The sequence below is a fragment of the Triticum urartu genome, chromosome 2, assembly GCF_003073215.2.
Source record: "Triticum urartu cultivar G1812 chromosome 2, Tu2.1, whole genome shotgun sequence".
NCBI lineage: Eukaryota > Viridiplantae > Streptophyta > Magnoliopsida > Poales > Poaceae > Triticum > Triticum urartu.
Window position 1 is genome coordinate 731,117,946 of NC_053023.1, and position 17,331 is coordinate 731,135,276.

Below are 17,331 nucleotides of genomic sequence, written 5' to 3' on the forward strand. Positions count from 1 at the left end.
TTACTAAAAATAAGAATCTGAAATTTGTTTCTACAGTAGCTACGGGTGTAGGTACATAATGAGTTGTTGCTTGCGTTTGCTGAATCCATTTCTATCAAGACTGGCTACGGTGTAGCCACTAACACGCCTTCGCCTTCTCTCAGAACGATTATACCCATCACTAGCCTGCGCCACCAGCGTTGGCTTTCGCTTTCGCCTTGACTTTGACCACTTTACTGTATTTCCAAACTTTAACACGTCCATCTTGAACTCATCTCTGGTACCACAGCACTATCTTTCCACCACTAACCAAAATTACTCCTGAAAATTCCACACAAGAAAAATATACTACTATACAACCAGGAACCAAAGTGTATGTCCCTATCATTTAGCCCGTAGATAGCATCCAGACACTATATTGTTCACACACTCAGATAGTAGATGGCATTGAAATAGATATCACGCGGTGACACTGACTGACATAGCTAGCAAATACTACGAAATTTAGTCTGAAACAGATGCCAACACTGACGAAACTGTCGAAACTGAAGAAAGACTTCAGAGAGGCGGCTGGCCGGCGATGCGCGCGGAGCGGCGTCTGCCCATTAGTTCAGGCTGTTGCACTGGATGTGCTACCTCGTGCACCTCGTCGGTTACGTCGGAGATTAGAGGCCGCGCTTTCGTTAAAAACAAAAATAGATGCCGCGCTCTACTGCTGTTGTGCTGCTGCTCCTGCAACGCCGCTGCCCCACGGGGTGTCCCCATCCCGGACAGCTTCTTCTTGAGCTTGGTGTTCCAGTGGTTCTTGACGTCGTAGACCGTCCGCCCCGGCAGCTGGGCCGCGATCACCGACCACCTGCATGCCAACGCCAACGCGCTCATCAGCAAAACGCAGAGAGATGCAGTTAGCTAGCTAGCTAGCTCGGACGAGGAACGACACGGCGTGGATCATATAGTGGGGGTACCTGTCGCTCAGTACGGAGTGCAGCTTGATGATGGACTGCTCCTCGGCGTCAGTGATCTCGCCGTGCTTGAGCTTGAGCCGCAGGTAGTTGGCCCACCGCAGCCGGCAGCTCCTCCAGCACCGCTGCAGCCCTGTCACGCGCGGCAAGCAGTGCAACGACCTCGTTCAGCGGCAACCACATTCCACTTCAATTAACCAGAGCAGTCCGCGGACGGACTCACCGGCGTTCTTGGGGATGAGGCGCCAGTTGCGCGCGCCGTACTGCATGATGTAGGAGAGCAGCTTGTCCTCCTCCTCGTCCGTCCACTGCCCGCGCTTCACCTTCTCCTTCTCGCAGCACGGGATCCGGCCCATGTCAGCGCCTCCACCACCTCCCGGGCCGCCTTTCGCGCCGGTGGGCGGTACGTCGCGCGCCCGCTCTGCCTTGTTGCGACTGTATGTCTGAATTTTCGATCGGCGTGCGGCGCTTGTATCTGCCGGCGAGCTGGGAAGTACATATAGGTGCAGGCCGCGCGGTCTGGTGCGTGATGCTGGCGGCACGGGATGGGTGAAGAAGGCAACGCCCGCCCAACGCGTGAGCACCCTGGGGGACGGGGCAGGTTGCCCACCCGCACGGCGCCGGGTGTACCCCCAGACCCCAGTCCAGGTAAGCACGGCGGCGTCCGTCACGTTTTCACCATCTCGTTGATGCTCCGCTCTTCTCTGCTCGATCCGCGTGCAAAGTCCCGTGCCCAGTGCGTGCCTAGAATTGTACTCCCTCCGTTCGGAATTACTTGTCGCAGAAATGGATGTATCTAGACATATTTTAGTTCTAGATACATCCATTTTCGAAACAAGTAATTCCGAACGGAGGGAGTAATACTTACACGTACCCCTTTGTGTCAAAACTGCACTACAACATGGAGATGTTTTCTGCTCTCTTTGTAACGCCCACTGACTATTACTGAATAACAGAAATATCCTGAATTTTTCAGGTTGTTCGGCAAGGACATTCATTCAGAGAGAAAGAGAGAGAGACTCCAGATTTTATTTTATTTTCAAATACTTTCAGACGTGAATTGATCGGCTACGTAGTTGGCTGGCACATGTCATATGTCCAACAATCCAAGGTTAATCTAGTCAAGTCAGAAGTACAACACAACAAGCCCTGAAGAAAAGGAAAAGAGCATCTTGCAACGGATAAAAGGAGTGATGCCGACGTCGAGCGACGATCTGAAGCCCGCGCGTCCATAATGGCCTCAATCGTGTCCAGCTCAATCGTGTACCCTCTGCCATCAACATATTCTCCTCCCATATTTGATAGTTGAACTTGAAATACCACTATCCTCCTAACCATCTAAGCATATTTTTTCAATAAAGGATGCTTTTATTATCTTAAAATGTAGCATCAAGCGATACAAAGCATTTAGAGTATCACTCAGCCTCTGCATAATTAGGATGCACACAGCCAAACATAAAAAATCTAACAAGAAAAAAAAAAGACAATTCGGCAACAGTAGAGTCCTATAGACCGACACTATGCCTATGTCGAAACGGTTGGTGGACCGATGTGGAGATTATGCTGTCACCCATGTTGGGTAAAAAACTCCATAGCCACCTGCTCCAATCGCGTACACACCGCCTTGAATAGCGGTTGGTACTCCGCACGTTGTAGCATAGACCACATACGAAGCGAGTGCGTACAACGGAAAATAACCTGCAGAGGAGAAGCATTTTTGTCATTAAAAACCAAATCGTTTCTACATAGCCAAAGCGACCATAGTAAGGCGTACGCTCCCACCCTTATTAGCATCTTGAATCTATTTGAAATACCGTCCAATCAATGACCAAAAATATTGGCAACACTTGTGGGCGGATACAAATTTGACGCTATTTGGATGACTGACCACGTAAAACGCGCAAACTTGCATTAAAAAAGAGGTGTTTGATTGTCTCATTATGAGTATAAAAACAACGCTTCTAAATAATTAGTACTACCATTTTGTACACACATTTGTGGGGCCACGGTGCTAGTTTAACGTTATTTAGAAAAGCTACCATGTCAGGTTTGGTGGTTCCGAGCCTACCACAGGAAAAGACAAGAGACAACGGGGATGAAAGGGAGCATAGAGAATAATGTAGTGCTATTAGGATAGGAATTTGGTGAACAAGGTTTCACATGTACCCCTTATGAATAGTATAAATTCAAAAAGAAGTACTAGAAAAAACAAAAATAAAATTGGATTTCTTAGCATACATAATCAACTCATATACTGTGTATGAACTTTTACGAAGAAATGACATCCATGATATTCTTGGCAAAAATGACAAAATCGACGCCATATCAAAAAATATTGCTTGATGAATATTAAGGTCCCAATTGTATTTCTTCACTAAGGATACCAGAGTGTCATTTCTTTACCAAACTTCATATAAATAGAATTGTCAACCAAGTTTGATATTTCAAAATTTCAGATATCTTCTTAATCTTAAATTCATGGTTCACGAGGGTACGCGTGGAACCATGTCAGTGTTTTCGTGATAGGAGTACTAATCTACTCGAATCCAACCAAATTTCTACTACTAGTCAAGCCCATCTCGTACTAATCTACTCCAATCTAACCAAATTTCTACTACTCCTACTAGTCAAGCCCGTCTCGTACTAATCTACTGCAGTCCAACCAAATTCCTACTACTAGTCAAGCCCACGTCGTCTCGCTCTCTGCTGCTCCTGCACCGCGATGGCCACTCGGCGCACAGTCTGCTACGCCGTCGCCGATGCCGCCATATACCTAACATCGAACATGTGCGGTCGCCGGTCGGTCGACATAGATCACGGGCGCGTAGCAGCCATTTCTCCCGCGATAACCACCACGCGCCCATACAGGTCGGCATCCAGTCACACTCACACAGTCACACATCCAGCCATGTCGTGAGGCCGAGAGAGCAGCCACATTCCATCCAGAGGCCGGGAAGTGGGGATGAGGGCGCCGCCGCTCTCCCTCCTTCCTCTCCTGGTCGCCGCCGCCTTCCTGTCCCCGTCCCCCTCGATCGCCACAGACAAGCTCGACCAGACCGCGTCCATCGCCGGCAACCAGACGCTCGAGTCGGCCGGCGGGGTGTTCAGGCTCGGCTTCTTCGTCCCGCCCGGCAGCTCCGACGGCAGGGCCTACCTCGGCATCTGGTACGCCACCATCCCGGAGCAGACGGTCGTGTGGGTCGCCAATCGCCTGAACCCGGTCGTCAGACCTCCCGGCGTCCTCACTCTCTCCGCCGACGGCCGGCTTGTGATCCTCGACGGCCGTAACGCCACCCTGTGGTCCTCCGACGACGCGGCCGGCTCGGGCGGCGTAGCCACCCGCGCCACCGCGCAGCTGCTCGACAGCGGCGACCTGGTCGTGAGCCACGGCGGGGAGAGTCAAAGTGGATCGACGGCTCGGACCAGCGTGGCGTGGGAGAGCTTCGACTACCCGACGGACACGCTGCTCCCCGGCGTGAAGCTCGGGGTGTACGGCACGAGCGGCATCTCCAGGAACATCACGTCGTGGCGCAGCGCGGCCGACCCCTCGCCGGGGGCCTACACGTTCAAGCTCGTCAGCGGTGGGCTGCCAGAGTTCTTCCTCTTCCGGGGCATGTCCAAGACGTACGCCAGCGGGCCGTGGAACGGCGCGGAGCTCACCGGCGTGCCCAACCTCAAGTCCAGGGACTTCATCTTCCAGGTCATATCCAACCGCGACGAGACCTACTACACCTACTACGTCAGCGACCCGTCGGTGCTGTCGCGCTTCGTGCTGAACGGCACGACGGGGCAGGTGCAGCGCTTCTCGTGGCACCTCGGCGGCGGCTGGAGCAGCTTCTGGCACTTCCCGCTCGACCCGTGCGACAGCTACGCCAGGTGCGGGGCGTTCGGGTACTGCGACGTCGGCCAGTCCCCGCTGTGCAGCTGCCTGCCGGGGTTCCGGCCGCGGTCGCCGCAGCGGTGGAGCGTCGGGGACGGCTCCGACGGCTGTGTCAGGACGACCAACCTGAGCTGCGGGGCTGGAGACGGGTTCTGGACAGTGAGCCGTATGAAGCTGCCGGAGGCGACCAGCGCGACGGTGCACGCCGGCCTGACGCTGGACCGGTGCAGGCAGCTTTGCCTCGGCAACTGCAGCTGCAGGGCGTACGCGGCGGCGGACATCAGCGGGGGCATCAACCGCGGGTGCGTCATTTGGGCCGTGGATCTGATCGACATGCGGCAGTACTCGGAGGTCGTGCAGGACGTGTACATCCGACTCGCGCAGTCCGAGGTTGATGCCTTGACCGCTGCAGGTTAGTAGCACTGCAACTCTTCCTCGACTGAATTTTTGCAAAATTTCCCATTTCAAATTCGAGAACCATGTCGATTTCTTCAGCTAACCGCCGGAGTCATGTCGTGGTTGTGATCGCCGTCATGGCGAGTATCTCCGGCGTGCTTCTTCTGGGTGCCTTTGCCTTTGGCTGTCTCTGTTTCTGGAGAAACAGGGCGGCGCCGGCCGGCAGTCGGGACAACGAGCTTCCATTGCAGGCCATAAAACTTAAACGCCCACGGGACGATCAGCGGTTCTCCGACGAGAACAAGATGAGCGGCGAAGAAGATGATCTTGACCTCCGGCTGTTCGATCTAGCAGTGATTCTGGCCGCCACGGACAACTTCGCCGCCGACAGTAAGATTGGACAAGGTGGATTTGGCCCTGTCTATCTGGTACTCGTAATTAAGATCAAGTAACGTTTTAGATCGATCACAACTTGTATCAAGACGATGTGCTTACACGCATAAAAATGAGCAGGGAAGGCTTGAGGATGGGCAGGAAGTGGCTGTGAAGAGGCTGTCAAGGAAATCAGCACAGGGGGTGGAGGAATTCAAGAACGAGGTGAAGCTCATAGCCAAGCTCCAGCACAGGAACCTGGTGAGGCTGCTCGGCTGCTGCATCGACGGAGACGAGAGGATGCTCGTCTACGAGTTCATGCACAACAACAGCCTCGACACCTTCATATTTGGTGGTCAGTTCATCTTACATACGGTGGTCTGCTCATTCCACTCTGATGCTACATTTTGAGTTAATAAATACGTTCTTCTGTTGAAAAGAAGCTTATCTTAAAGAAAGAACTTAATTTGAACCATGAACCCTTAGTTGAATCAATGACAATGTACGAATTTTGGTCATGCAGATGAAGAAAAGCGCAAGTTACTAAGATGGAAAACGCGCTTCGAGATCATCGCAGGAATCGCACGGGGCCTGCTCTATCTCCACGAGGATTCAAGGCTCCGGATCATCCACAGGGATATGAAGGCAAGCAACGTGCTGTTGGACAAAAACATGATCCCCAAAATCTCGGACTTCGGCATCGCCAGGATGTTCGGTGGTGACCAGACAACCGCATACACCTTGAAAGTCATCGGGACATAGTACGTGAGAACCTATATCCCAACTCATCGTTTATAGCACAATTTTTTAAGCTGGATGTGTTACCAAGGATATATGCTGACTTGTGAGGTGGCGGTGCACCAGCGGCTACATGTCACCAGAGTATGCCATGGATGGTGTGTTCTCCATGAAATCTGATATCTACAGCTTTGGTGTCATGGTGCTAGAGATCGTCACTGGCAAGAAGAATCGAGGCTTTTACGATGTCGAGCTTGATCTAAACCTCCTCGGTTATGTAATGCACTGCATGAGCATGATTAATTCTCACATGTGATTCATATTCGATTAACTGTGTTACTAATATGCAATCATGTTGATCGTTTCCCAGGCGTGGACGTTGTGGAAGGAAGGCAGAAGCACTGAACTACTTGATGAGGTGATGATGGACAGTAGCTGTGATCACAGCCAGGTGCGGAGATGCATACAAGTTGCCCTCTTGTGTGTTGACATGCATCCTAGGAATAGGCCACTCATGTCTTCAGTTGTCATGATGTTGGCCACCGAGAATGCCATGCTGCCAGAGCCAAATGAGCCTGGAGGAAACACCGGAAGGAGCACGTCAGACGGAGAATTGTCCCAAACTCAAAGTGAGTTGACCGTAACTGTGACGGATACTCGGTAGTTTGGGTAGACTAGTTGAGATGGAGCGGAAGAGGGCATGCTTTGTGTGTGAAGCATACAAATCTAATTGTGAATTTCCAATCACATAGTTGTTGTTAGGTTGTTTCTATAGAGATATACATACATCGTGCTACATATTAATGTCGTTTTTGTAAAACTTGATGAGAAAAAGAAAGAGACTCAAAAGTAGTAGTTGTCATATATTTTCTTTATGGTGATATGGTGGGCTTATGCCGGCCTGAACCGTTGCATTAATAAACCAGAGTACATTTACAACGAAACGGATTGGGGGTACGGTAAGAAAGTGAAATACAGAAAATTTAGATTACAATCTCATAGAGAAGTGAAACAACATGGTACTCCAGATTCGATGCCTGACCATTAGTGCATCTGTTTGACCAAAGCATGATGCCATCAGCAGCAGAACAAGCGATTAGGTGGATCAGTTGAGTGTCGTCCCTGAATACTTCTGCAATTCTTCTCTTCCATATATTCTAGAGAATGGCAATGATATTCATGGAGCCAACTTTATTTTGAAGGTCAGTGCCTCAAAGATGACTCAGGTCATGGGGGATCATTGGGGCGATAGAGGACAATTCTTCGCATAGAGAGCATTGATTTTGACAGTGAAGCAGTTGGTGGTCTCGAAGCAGCAAGTAGTTGTCATAATACAACAAGAGGATAGCAAATCCTACAACATAGATATGTTACTAAAGTGAATCACTAGGAGGGCTCAAACCTTGTATTGTTCTGCTATCTACAGCTTCGGTGTCATGGTGCTAGAGATCTTCACAGGCAAGAAGAATTGAGGCAATTAGGATGTCTAGCTTGATATAAACCTCACCGGCTATGTAATACACTAAACGAGCAAGATTACACTACTGGATAAGGGTTTACAGGTGAACCCAAATCAGTGGGGGCAGGGTGGGGCACCCGCCACAGCTATTTTTGAGAGCAAACAGTGGCAGGTAGCAAAACATGCCCGCCACAGCTAAATGGTGAGCAGTGGCGGGCGGGTATTATCGATCGCCATAGGTGAACCATTTCGAATCTCCTCTGGTTATTAAACACTAAAGCGGCAGCCAGCCGCCACTGCTTCCTCTGTCAATTGTGGCGGGCATTTCTACCTCCCCACCACAGCTAAGTCGCTGCAACTTGTGGGTGGAAGTTCCGGGAGGTTATCTTAGCAGTGGCGGTCTCTTACTGACCACCACTGCTTGTCGCCATACGTGTGGCAGGCCTTATTCTACGCCCGCCACTCATAGTTCCACTACGCTGGCGGTTCAATTTTGACACAAAACCCGTTCCCCCCAATATCCCCAAGTCATTTCTCCCTGCGTCGTTTCTTCCCTCTCAAACCTTGCCCGAGTCACCGCGCGCCCCTCGTCGCCCCTCGCCGATGTGCCCCTCGTTGTTGTCACCCCTCGCCACCGTGCCCCTCGTTGCATCTCACTACCGCCGCCGCGCCCCTCATTGAGCTGCTGCGGGCGCGCATGGCCTCCTCCTCCAACACCGGAGGAGGCATCTCATCGTCGCCGCCACCGCCACCGCCACCGCCGAGCTCCATCCCGATGGCTAGCCGTGTGGCCATGTCCCCCTCTCCCGCCAACATCGAAGACCTCGGGCTGCATTCTAACCCTAAGCGTCCCACCTCTCCGGTATGCATTGTCAGATTTTTGTGTAGTGTAAATATTAGTAGTTTAGAACTACATGCCAATGTTTCTTAGTGTTATTTTGTATGATGGTCAGATATGTGTTTAGGGTAAATATATATTAGCTAGCAGTTTAGAAATATATGCCAATGTTTCTTAGTGTTATTTGCATATATTAACATGAGTGCCAATGTTTTGGCGAAACATCAATTCATTTCCGTTTCGTTGAACTTCTGGCACTCGTTATGTCATATTTTTATCAAAGGTCATGTCAAATTTTTCTTTAGTTTTTTTATGCATCATGACTCATAGTTGCATACTAAATTTTAGCAAACCCAACAAATTCATTCCGGAGAACCATCTTCTATGGACCCCTTAGCTCAGCGTCGTAAAAAGGGCAGAGAGCGAAAGAAGAAATCAACCAATGAACCGACCGCCAGTAAGGCACCAGGAGAAGATGTGGTGAATGTTTCTACCAGTCGGTGGTTCACGCAAATGTTTAAGCCTGGTGAACCGATGTTACCAAAACACAAGTTGAGTGCACTAAGCGTTGAAATTCAGCTTCTACACAAAGACGTAGTAGCTAGGTCAGCAAAGGGTGAGACATGCCAATGTTATAGAGGGCCTTGGATTTGTCGAAGTACCCTGCTGATAAAATATATCTTGGATTTGAGAGTGTGTTCAGCGACAATATTTTCTATGTGGACGTAATCAAGCTGTCTTTATTGAGGCTTTGGTCGCCCTGGCATGTTACAAATCCATTACTTCAGAATGATGAAGTTAGCTTCCTTGATCCGTATCTCATGCATTGGACCGACGTGGATTCTGATAAAGGTCAATGTCTCATGATGAATTACCTCCACAATACCAATCTTAAGATTCCTCGGCACAAGCACAACTTTATTCGTGCCTTACTTCGAATAAGTTCATTTCTTTTTGCTTTCACATATACACCTGGGTACTTTGATGTCAATCTCATTAATGATACATTGTTCAATTGTCTTGCACATCAATGAACACTGCATCGTCATCGCACTCATGCCCCGAGATGGCCGAGCTTATTTCTTTGATTCCAGGAGAGACCTTAAGTAGCCGTGGACCGGTCTGAAGAAAGTTCTCAATGCTGCTCTTCTTATGTGTCATAAGTCCGATCATAAGAACATTGCCGCATTTCCAGTACAAATTTAACACTAGCTTTTGTTGCTGGCAACAACCAAAAGGCGAATCCAGGCACATGTCTGGCTACTATGTCATGGTCTTGATGGATGACTATGTGCACGCAGGACCACTGTTAAGAAGTGATTCAATGTTGCAGAAATGGTCCGAAGAGAATGAGAAGGAAGTTAAGCTAGCTCACTTTTGGACAGAACATGAGCGCCTTTAGAGCGTGCACACGAATAGCATCAATCGCCATGTAGTGAGGGATGAGGGGATGTTCTACTGCGGGGCAGAGAGTCAACCAGAATGAGACATGAGAATGAAACATCAAGATGGCAATATGGGTGGTCCTTTCTAGTCTAGTAACCCGTCAAAAACATTAAACTATGTCATGACACCATGTTTCTTACCTTGTGATCTCTACTTTATATGTATGAGTTTCATATGTTTATATATTAACCTTGTGATCTTTTCTATATGTATATATTTTGAATGTTATTGTCTACTAAAAATAACAGATGGGACCGCCAGAAGATTTGTGGGAAGGGTCTCTGCGGTGGACATGGAGAAGCACTATCTATGGACACGGGAAAAGTATCGGGCAGTGCACCTCAAGGAGGCGATGTTAGCTTGGGTCGAAAGTGTTCCAATGACCCATTGTTCTCTCCTAGCGATTGGGAAGGTTGCGGTGAGGCGGTTCACTGACCTCACAGTGTGCATTCTTGCGGAGGCGACCCCGGATGAGAGGCTGAGGATCTGGCCGGGTATGAGTCCAACCACCATACCCATGCCCGCTGAGGGCCTGAGGTTGTGCAATGGGCTCTTCGAGAGGCCAAATCTCCAATTCCGGAGCAAGCGGTCTGTTGGTCCTCGTTCGTTCCATCAAGTACTATTTCATGTAGTATGTGCAGCTTCTACTAACGCTCTGCGTGTTGAACATCGGCCAACACTCATTTTACTTAAAAAAACTCATCAAAACATTAATTATTGTAATACACTTGTTATATTTTATAGGTACTACTTTTCATTAATTTGAAATTATTGTAATATGTGCGTGCATGTGGATCAAGGTTCAAACCAGAATTTATGTATCAAATGCAATCTGATGATAGGATCCAAGTGCAATATGTTGTAATTCAAGAATGTCGGCATGCAACAATAGCTGTGGCGAGAGGTTGAATAAGACCGCCACAGCTGCGCGAAAATCGTATGGCGGGAAACACAAACAGCAGTGGCGGGCATGACCTAGTGCCCACCACTGCTCACGGGTTACCACTGGCGGGCAGGCGCCCGCCACTGATGGTGTTCTAGCAGTGGCGGGAGGTCAGTGGAGAGCGGCCCTGGGCGCCTTGCCCGCCACTGCTGGCCTTTTCCCACCCGCCACTGCTTAGGCATTCCTGCAGTAGTGTTAACTCCCACATGTGATCCATATTGACTAATTATGTTACTAATATGCAATCATTTCGGTCGTTTTCTAGGCATAATGTCATGGAAGGCTGGTGGAGGCTAGATATCAGAGGAGGTAGGGTTGGACGAAATTCTGACTAAAGATTTTTCGTTATTGCAAGAAGTTCTGACTAGTCTAAGGAAAAGGTTCCTAAAGAAATAGGAACTTTTTGGGACAAAGACCAAGAAGATACACTGTACTATAGCATCTATTATTGGCTTCTTGTAAGGTTGAGAATGATTAGGATATGTATCATCGTCATTCAAGTTGTTCAACTCAAAGAAGAATATATCGTTGAAAAATAAAAGTAGGCCATATTCGAAATGCACAAACTCAAAACAGTACAAATATAACATGAACATATATTTCAATTTCATGTATCTTAAATATCTATAAATATTTGTACGAAGCAAACCCATATGAAAACTAAAAAAATGTTCTTTCACACATAAGAAAAACACATAGATTGTAGGTGAGGACAGAATGTCAAATGGGACTTCATGTTTGATTTACTCCATATGTATGAAAATTATTTGAAGCAAGGATAGCCATTTCATTCAAACATATCAGAGGGGATTTTTTTTCTATAGAAATTATATCCATCAGAATCCCTAAGTTTGTTTCCTTTGTTCCAAAATGGGAACACAAAAGAGTACCTTTCAAAAAAACATCTTGTTTTATTAAAACGTCACCATACATGCAATGCGCTCGCAAAAATATACTTTTATCACAGAAGTTCGAATTTTTGGGGGATGTACATTGTGTTCTCGCGTGTCTCTGAATTCATGGAAATGACAATATGTATCTTGTAGAAAGGCAAAAAAAATCACATATTTAACAAATACTTATTCTTTAACTGAGTTAATTATATAGTAGGAAAATATTTTCAAATAATATCATCCATGTGTCTACCATGTGCATGCGTGCATGATCATAGTATTCCATTTTGTTTTAGTATGATTATGACAGGAAAACATTATATCGAAACAATAAGTAAAAAAATTAAAATGATACCACACGTTTTCTCAGCAGCTAATAATATATTTAATAATAATACTATAGGAAACGCTTAACATCAACCGGTGGATCGCAGCGGCCGCGTCCATCACCTTCCCTGGATGACACGCGTCAAGTGAGGGCATATATACCATACTTTATGCAACAGGGGCTGTACTTCTGAGACATATGCGGTGTTGCAATGGTCTATGATGGGTTTATATTTTACAATAAAACCTCTGTTACGAAAATTTTCTGCAACAAGACCTTAGTTGAAAAAAAATGCAACAAAACAGTTGTTGCAAAAAAAAATGCAACAATACCTTTGTAGCAATGGTGGAGGCACGCTCGGCCGATCCATGCGGCAGATCTGATGGCTCACGACCCGGCTGATCTTGGCGGACGCGTAGCATGCCCTATTACTATACACGTGGAGGCTAATTTCAAACCTCTGCTTGCGACATACCCAAACTTTGTTTCATCGCGTCTAATCTGGAGATCCTTGTTGGCAATGTGTGCGCCGACGACCAAATCAACCCGGCTTTTCTGTGCAACTTAACTGAGCAGAGCGTGCTTTTTTCAAGGCAAGACCATCATAGCTAGCTTTACCAAACTTAAATAGCAATTAAATCATTCAACATTCCTTTCAATAGGAACTTTTGAGGATCATCGTCCCGAAACCCAGAAAACTTTTTCAAAAACTTGAACTTAGCTCGCTCATGAGCTACACCATTAGCTACCCTATTAGAGTGCATATATTTGACGTTCCCAATCAAATTGGATGTATCAAGACCGCTGAGTCCCACCATTGTGGATGGACATTACAGAAATTAATGACTTCAAGAGAATCCGACTCCGCTTGAACATTATTAAACCCCAAAGAATTAGAAAGAATTTTCACATCTTTCATGGCAAGTGCTTCCGCAGTAGTAGCATCAGTTGCATGGGTTAGATAAGAGCACTTAGCTGCCAAAACTATATCATTATGATCTCTAAATATTGTCGCAGTTGTGCCTGGCCATTCATGAGAGTAGAAGGTTGTGTCAACATTCAGTTTCAATGCTTTGGGTTTAGGCCTGGACCGTCGTTCATCCATAACTCAGCTAAGCATGCTGCTTGGGAAACACTCCAAACTCAGTTGGGCCACACTCATATTTCTGCAAATAAGAGTCTGTCAAATGGGAGTTTAAGGCATTTGGGCAATTTTTTGTCAAATCTCTATTCCCAAAATTATGCCAAAGTCCTAGGATGCGGTTCGTGAAGGCCTCTGATCTACGAGGGTTCCACTGAAATTCACATATTTTTCTGGCATGCCTCTCTTAACCACCTACCAACATCGCTTAACCTCCAGATATGGTGATGCCTTGGGATCGGTTTTTGCGCCCTCTGCAGTTGCCCGAAAGATGTAACACCCCTACCAAATATCGTCTCATGGACCGGAATTTCAACATCACTCTCACGGAGTGGTACAACTACTTTGGCTTCCAAGAAACAACGAAAAACTCCGTTAGACCTACCACACCCTCGAACCATATCCAACTAACTTGTTTGATCAGATGAGCTACCAAGGCTATAAGCATAGAGCAAGTTGCATTGAGTGTCCTGCTATTTGATATTTTTACTATGTTATCACTAACTCGTTGCAGGCATGAGGAGAAGCCTGAAAGGTTAATGAAGAGAATATGCTCATTTTTGGGAAAGTTGTGATTCCCGGCATTAACTACTCTCCCAACTTGGGCACGATACTTTTGCTTCACCTTGCATAATAAGGAAATTGTGCACAAGGAGACATCGCATGCGGTGGAGTGATCATTATGTTGGCCAACTCCCTTGACTTGAACTTCACCAACCTTCGCCCACTTATCGGTAATACCCTTGTTAATATTTGTTTTCGTTGCGAGCCCGTGAATTCGACTCCGCCCCGCCCGCCGCTCTGGAAATCCCTGTGACATATATGGGCTTTGCTAACTTAAAGCGGGGCGTTCCTTGCGCCTTTTTTTTAAACACGAAAATTAAATGGAAGCAAAATATACCAGGAAAACTTCATATGATTTGGTTACAAAATGGGCATTTGAGTACTCAAATCAGATGACAGTTTGACAAAGAAAAAATACTTAAGAGGAAAAAAATCAAAAAATGGGGGAAATAGTTTGACAAAGAAAAAAGTACTTAAGAGAAAAAAAATCATAAAATCGCTGGAAGGAGGCCAACTCCCTTGACTTGAACTTCACCGACCTTCGCCCACTTATTGGTAATACCCTTGTTAATATTTGTTTTCGCTGCAAGCCCGTGAATTCAACTCCGCCCCGCCTGCCTCTCTGGAAATTCATGTGACATATATGGGCTTTGTTAACTTAAAACGGGGCATTCCTTGCGCTTTTTTTTAAACACAAAAAGTAACTGGAAGAAAAATATACCAGGAAAACTTCATATGATTTGGTTACAAAATGGGCATTTGAGTACTCAAATCAGATGACAGTTTGACAAAGAAAAAATACTTAAGAGGAAAAAAATCAAAAAATGGGGGAAATAGTTTGACAAAGAAAAAAGTACTTAAGAGAAAAAAATCATAAAATCGCTGGAAGGAGGCCAACTCCCTTGACTTGAACTTCACCAACCATCGCCCACTTATTGGTAATACCCTTGTTAATATTTGTTTTCGCTGCAAGCTCGTGAATTCAACTCCGCCCCGCCTGCCTCTCTGGAAATTCCTGTGACATATATGGGCTTTGTTAACTTAAAACAGGGCATTCCTTGCGCCTTTTTTTTAAACACAAAAAGTAACTGGAAGCAAAATATACCAGGAAAACTTCATATGATTTGGTTACAGAGTGGGCATTTGAGAAGTCAAATCAGATGACAGCTTGACAAAGAAAATATACTTTAAGAGGAAAAAATCAAAAAAGGGGAAAAATAGTTTGACAAAGAAAAAAGTACTTTAGAGAAAAAAATCAAAAAATGGAAAAAAAATCGCTAGAAGGAGGCCAACTCCCTTGACTTGAACTTCACCGACCTTCGCCCACTTATTGGTAATACCCTTGTTAATATTTGTTTTCGCTGCAAGCCCGTGAATTCAACTCCGCCCCGCCTGCCTCTGGAAATTCCTGTGACATATATGGGCTTTGTTAACTTAAAACGGGGCATTCCTTGCGCCTTTTTTTAAACACAAAAAGTAACTGGAAGCAAAATATACCAGGAAAACTTCATATGATTTGGTTACAGAGTGGGCATTTGAGAAGTCAAATCAGATGACAGCTTGACAAAGAAAATATACTTTAAGAGGAAAAAATCAAAAAAGGGGAAAAATAGTTTGACAAAGAAAAAAGTACTTTAGAGAAAAAAATCAAAAAATGGAAAAAAAATCGCTAGAAGGAGGCCAACTCCCTTGACTTGAACTTCACCGACCTTCGCCCACTTATTGGTAATACCCTTGTTAATATTTGTTTTCGCTGCAAGCCCGTGAATTCAACTCCGCCCCGCCTGCCTCTGGAAATTCCTGTGACATATATGGGCTTTGTTAACTTAAAACGGGGCATTCCTTGCGCCTTTTTTTAAACACAAAAAGTAACTGGAAGCAAAATATACCAGGAAAACTTCATATGATTTGGTTACAGAGTGGGCATTTGAGAAGTCAAATCAGATGACAGCTTGACAAAGAAAATATACTTTAAGAGGAAAAAATCAAAAAATGGGGAAAATAGTTTGACAAAGAAAAAAGTACTTTAGAGAAAAAAATCAAAAAATGGAAAAAAAATCGCTAGAAGGAGGGCTCGAACCTCCGACCTTATGGTTAACAGCCACACGCTCTAACCAACTGAGCTACTCCAGCTTCGTGTTTAGTTAAATATTACCGCCTAGATAAATATTGTTCTACTGCGTGATTAGAAATTGTGATCGAGTAAGGGAATTCCAACTGGAGCAGTTCCTGAACCGTGGGGAAGAGTCTGCCACAGCCGGTGAGGTTCTTGCATCCCTGGCGGCCCCGGGTGCAGTTTCCTGACTTGGTTGTATTGTTACTAGTCGAACTTTTGCCGTTACTGCAGATTCTTTATTGTAAACTAGTAGAGTGCCCGTGCGTTGCCACGGGCTTTTGAAATAGTATGCAAGAGTTGCATGATAAACTTCACATGTACAAACAATATAACACAAACACAATTATTGAATAATTAAAGTCCATTTTTGCAATGTAAATTGATAAAAAAAAGATTAACGACATGTCCATGTAACAAACTGAGCGATGTTCCAACTAAACATCTATTACAAAACTATCAATATCTAGATGATGCGCTTAAGAAATTCTTTCATAAATATCAAGAAAGTTGCTTTTAGCTTCATTCCCACGATGTTTTAGCAAGTATAATAAAAACCGCTTCCTCAACTCATACCCACCCTACACAAACAATATATGTAGTTAGTATGAAAATTTCACGCAGAAGGTCTTAAAACATGTAACGAATGTGTTGCCACTGGCATTTCAAAAAAATACTGGTTGCATATATAATCATAAGGCATATCAATTTTCCAGCTTGGCATAGAAAGTGAGTCTAAAATAGTTGCTTAGTTATTCTGATAATCTTGCTAGTACAATTATGATAGTTACGATAATCACCAAGGAGTTTTAATTTTTGAAAGGAAAAAACAACAACAATCATTAGACCCTTAAGAAATTACGACATGATTCTAAATCTGACCGTCCACAAGATATATCCTTCCTAATATTCAGTTCTAGTGGGAAAAACTACTACCCAACAATATACATATAATATAATCGACAATATTTTCTGCATTTGCTAAATAATCATGGGAACAAAAAATGACTTCAGTCTTCAAGATCCAATAGTATATACATAGGCTCGATGTGACGATGCTGGCGAAGAACATCGAGATGGTTCGAACGTAGGATTTGTCTTGATTTTAAGGGACTTTCGCGTGCCCACCCACCCCCCCACCCCTTGTCAGCCACACCTAATAGAAGCAACATAAATGGCTATGATGCCAGCTGCTACCTTTTGTGATCATGATGCGGAATTAGATCATCATTACAAATAAGCATTATAATGTTCACATAAATGATGCATTCCAGTAAAG

At 45.5% G+C, this 17,331-nt stretch overlaps 2 protein-coding genes and 1 non-coding gene across 10 annotated transcripts; 1 reads left to right on the forward strand and 2 right to left on the reverse strand.

The window, feature by feature from the left end:
• Window positions 1-275: 275 nt before the first annotated feature.
• On the reverse strand, window positions 276-1,543 carry LOC125534459 (transcription factor MYB80-like). The gene is made up of 3 exons (XM_048697680.1): window positions 1,165-1,543; window positions 945-1,074; window positions 276-835 (listed from the first exon to the last, which is right to left on the reverse strand). Exons 1-3 carry the CDS (start codon window positions 1,295-1,297, stop codon window positions 538-540), a joined length of 561 nt encoding a protein of 186 aa, XP_048553637.1. The 5' UTR covers window positions 1,298-1,543; the 3' UTR covers window positions 276-537.
• Window positions 1,544-3,678: 2,135 nt separating this feature from the next.
• On the forward strand, window positions 3,679-7,881 carry LOC125540247 (G-type lectin S-receptor-like serine/threonine-protein kinase SRK). Of its 8 annotated transcripts, none has more exons than XM_048703823.1 (7): window positions 3,684-5,233; window positions 5,317-5,645; window positions 5,731-5,944; window positions 6,113-6,350; window positions 6,454-6,604; window positions 6,698-6,956; window positions 7,530-7,867. In XM_048703823.1, exons 1-7 carry the CDS (start codon window positions 3,904-3,906, stop codon window positions 7,577-7,579), a joined length of 2,571 nt encoding a protein of 856 aa, XP_048559780.1. In that variant the 5' UTR covers window positions 3,684-3,903; the 3' UTR covers window positions 7,580-7,867. The 8 variants fall into 8 exon arrangements, with proteins under 8 accessions (XP_048559784.1, XP_048559783.1, XP_048559780.1 ...); XM_048703825.1 differs by having other exon boundaries at window positions 7,535-7,867; XM_048703824.1 differs by lacking the exon at window positions 7,530-7,867 and having other exon boundaries at window positions 3,686-5,233; window positions 6,698-7,189.
• Window positions 7,882-15,998: 8,117 nt separating this feature from the next.
• On the reverse strand, window positions 15,999-16,072 carry TRNAN-GUU. The gene has a single exon. It is a non-coding gene; the product is annotated as a tRNA-Asn (tRNA).
• Between the last annotated feature and the right edge of the window lie 1,259 nt (window positions 16,073-17,331).

What these genes read in the sequence shown, in the direction of transcription:
- LOC125534459 (XM_048697680.1), bottom strand. Translation starts at nt 1,297, where the DNA reads ATGGGCCGGATCCCGTGCTGCGAGAAGGAGAAGGTGAAGCGCGGGCAG. An exon ending in CCTCATCCCCAAGAACGCCG is followed by an intron (nt 1,075 to 1,164) that starts GTGAGTCCGTCC and finishes CGCGCGTGACAG; the next exon opens with GGCTGCAGCGGTGCTGGAGG. An exon ending in CACTCCGTACTGAGCGACAG is followed by an intron (nt 836 to 944) that starts GTACCCCCACTA and finishes GTTGGCATGCAG; the next exon opens with GTGGTCGGTGATCGCGGCCC.
- LOC125540247 (XM_048703823.1), top strand. Translation starts at nt 3,904, where the DNA reads ATGAGGGCGCCGCCGCTCTCCCTCCTTCCTCTCCTGGTCGCCGCCGCC. An exon ending in GATTTGGCCCTGTCTATCTG is followed by an intron (nt 5,646 to 5,730) that starts GTACTCGTAATT and finishes AAAAATGAGCAG; the next exon opens with GGAAGGCTTGAGGATGGGCA. An exon ending in CGACACCTTCATATTTGGTG is followed by an intron (nt 5,945 to 6,112) that starts GTCAGTTCATCT and finishes TTGGTCATGCAG; the next exon opens with ATGAAGAAAAGCGCAAGTTA.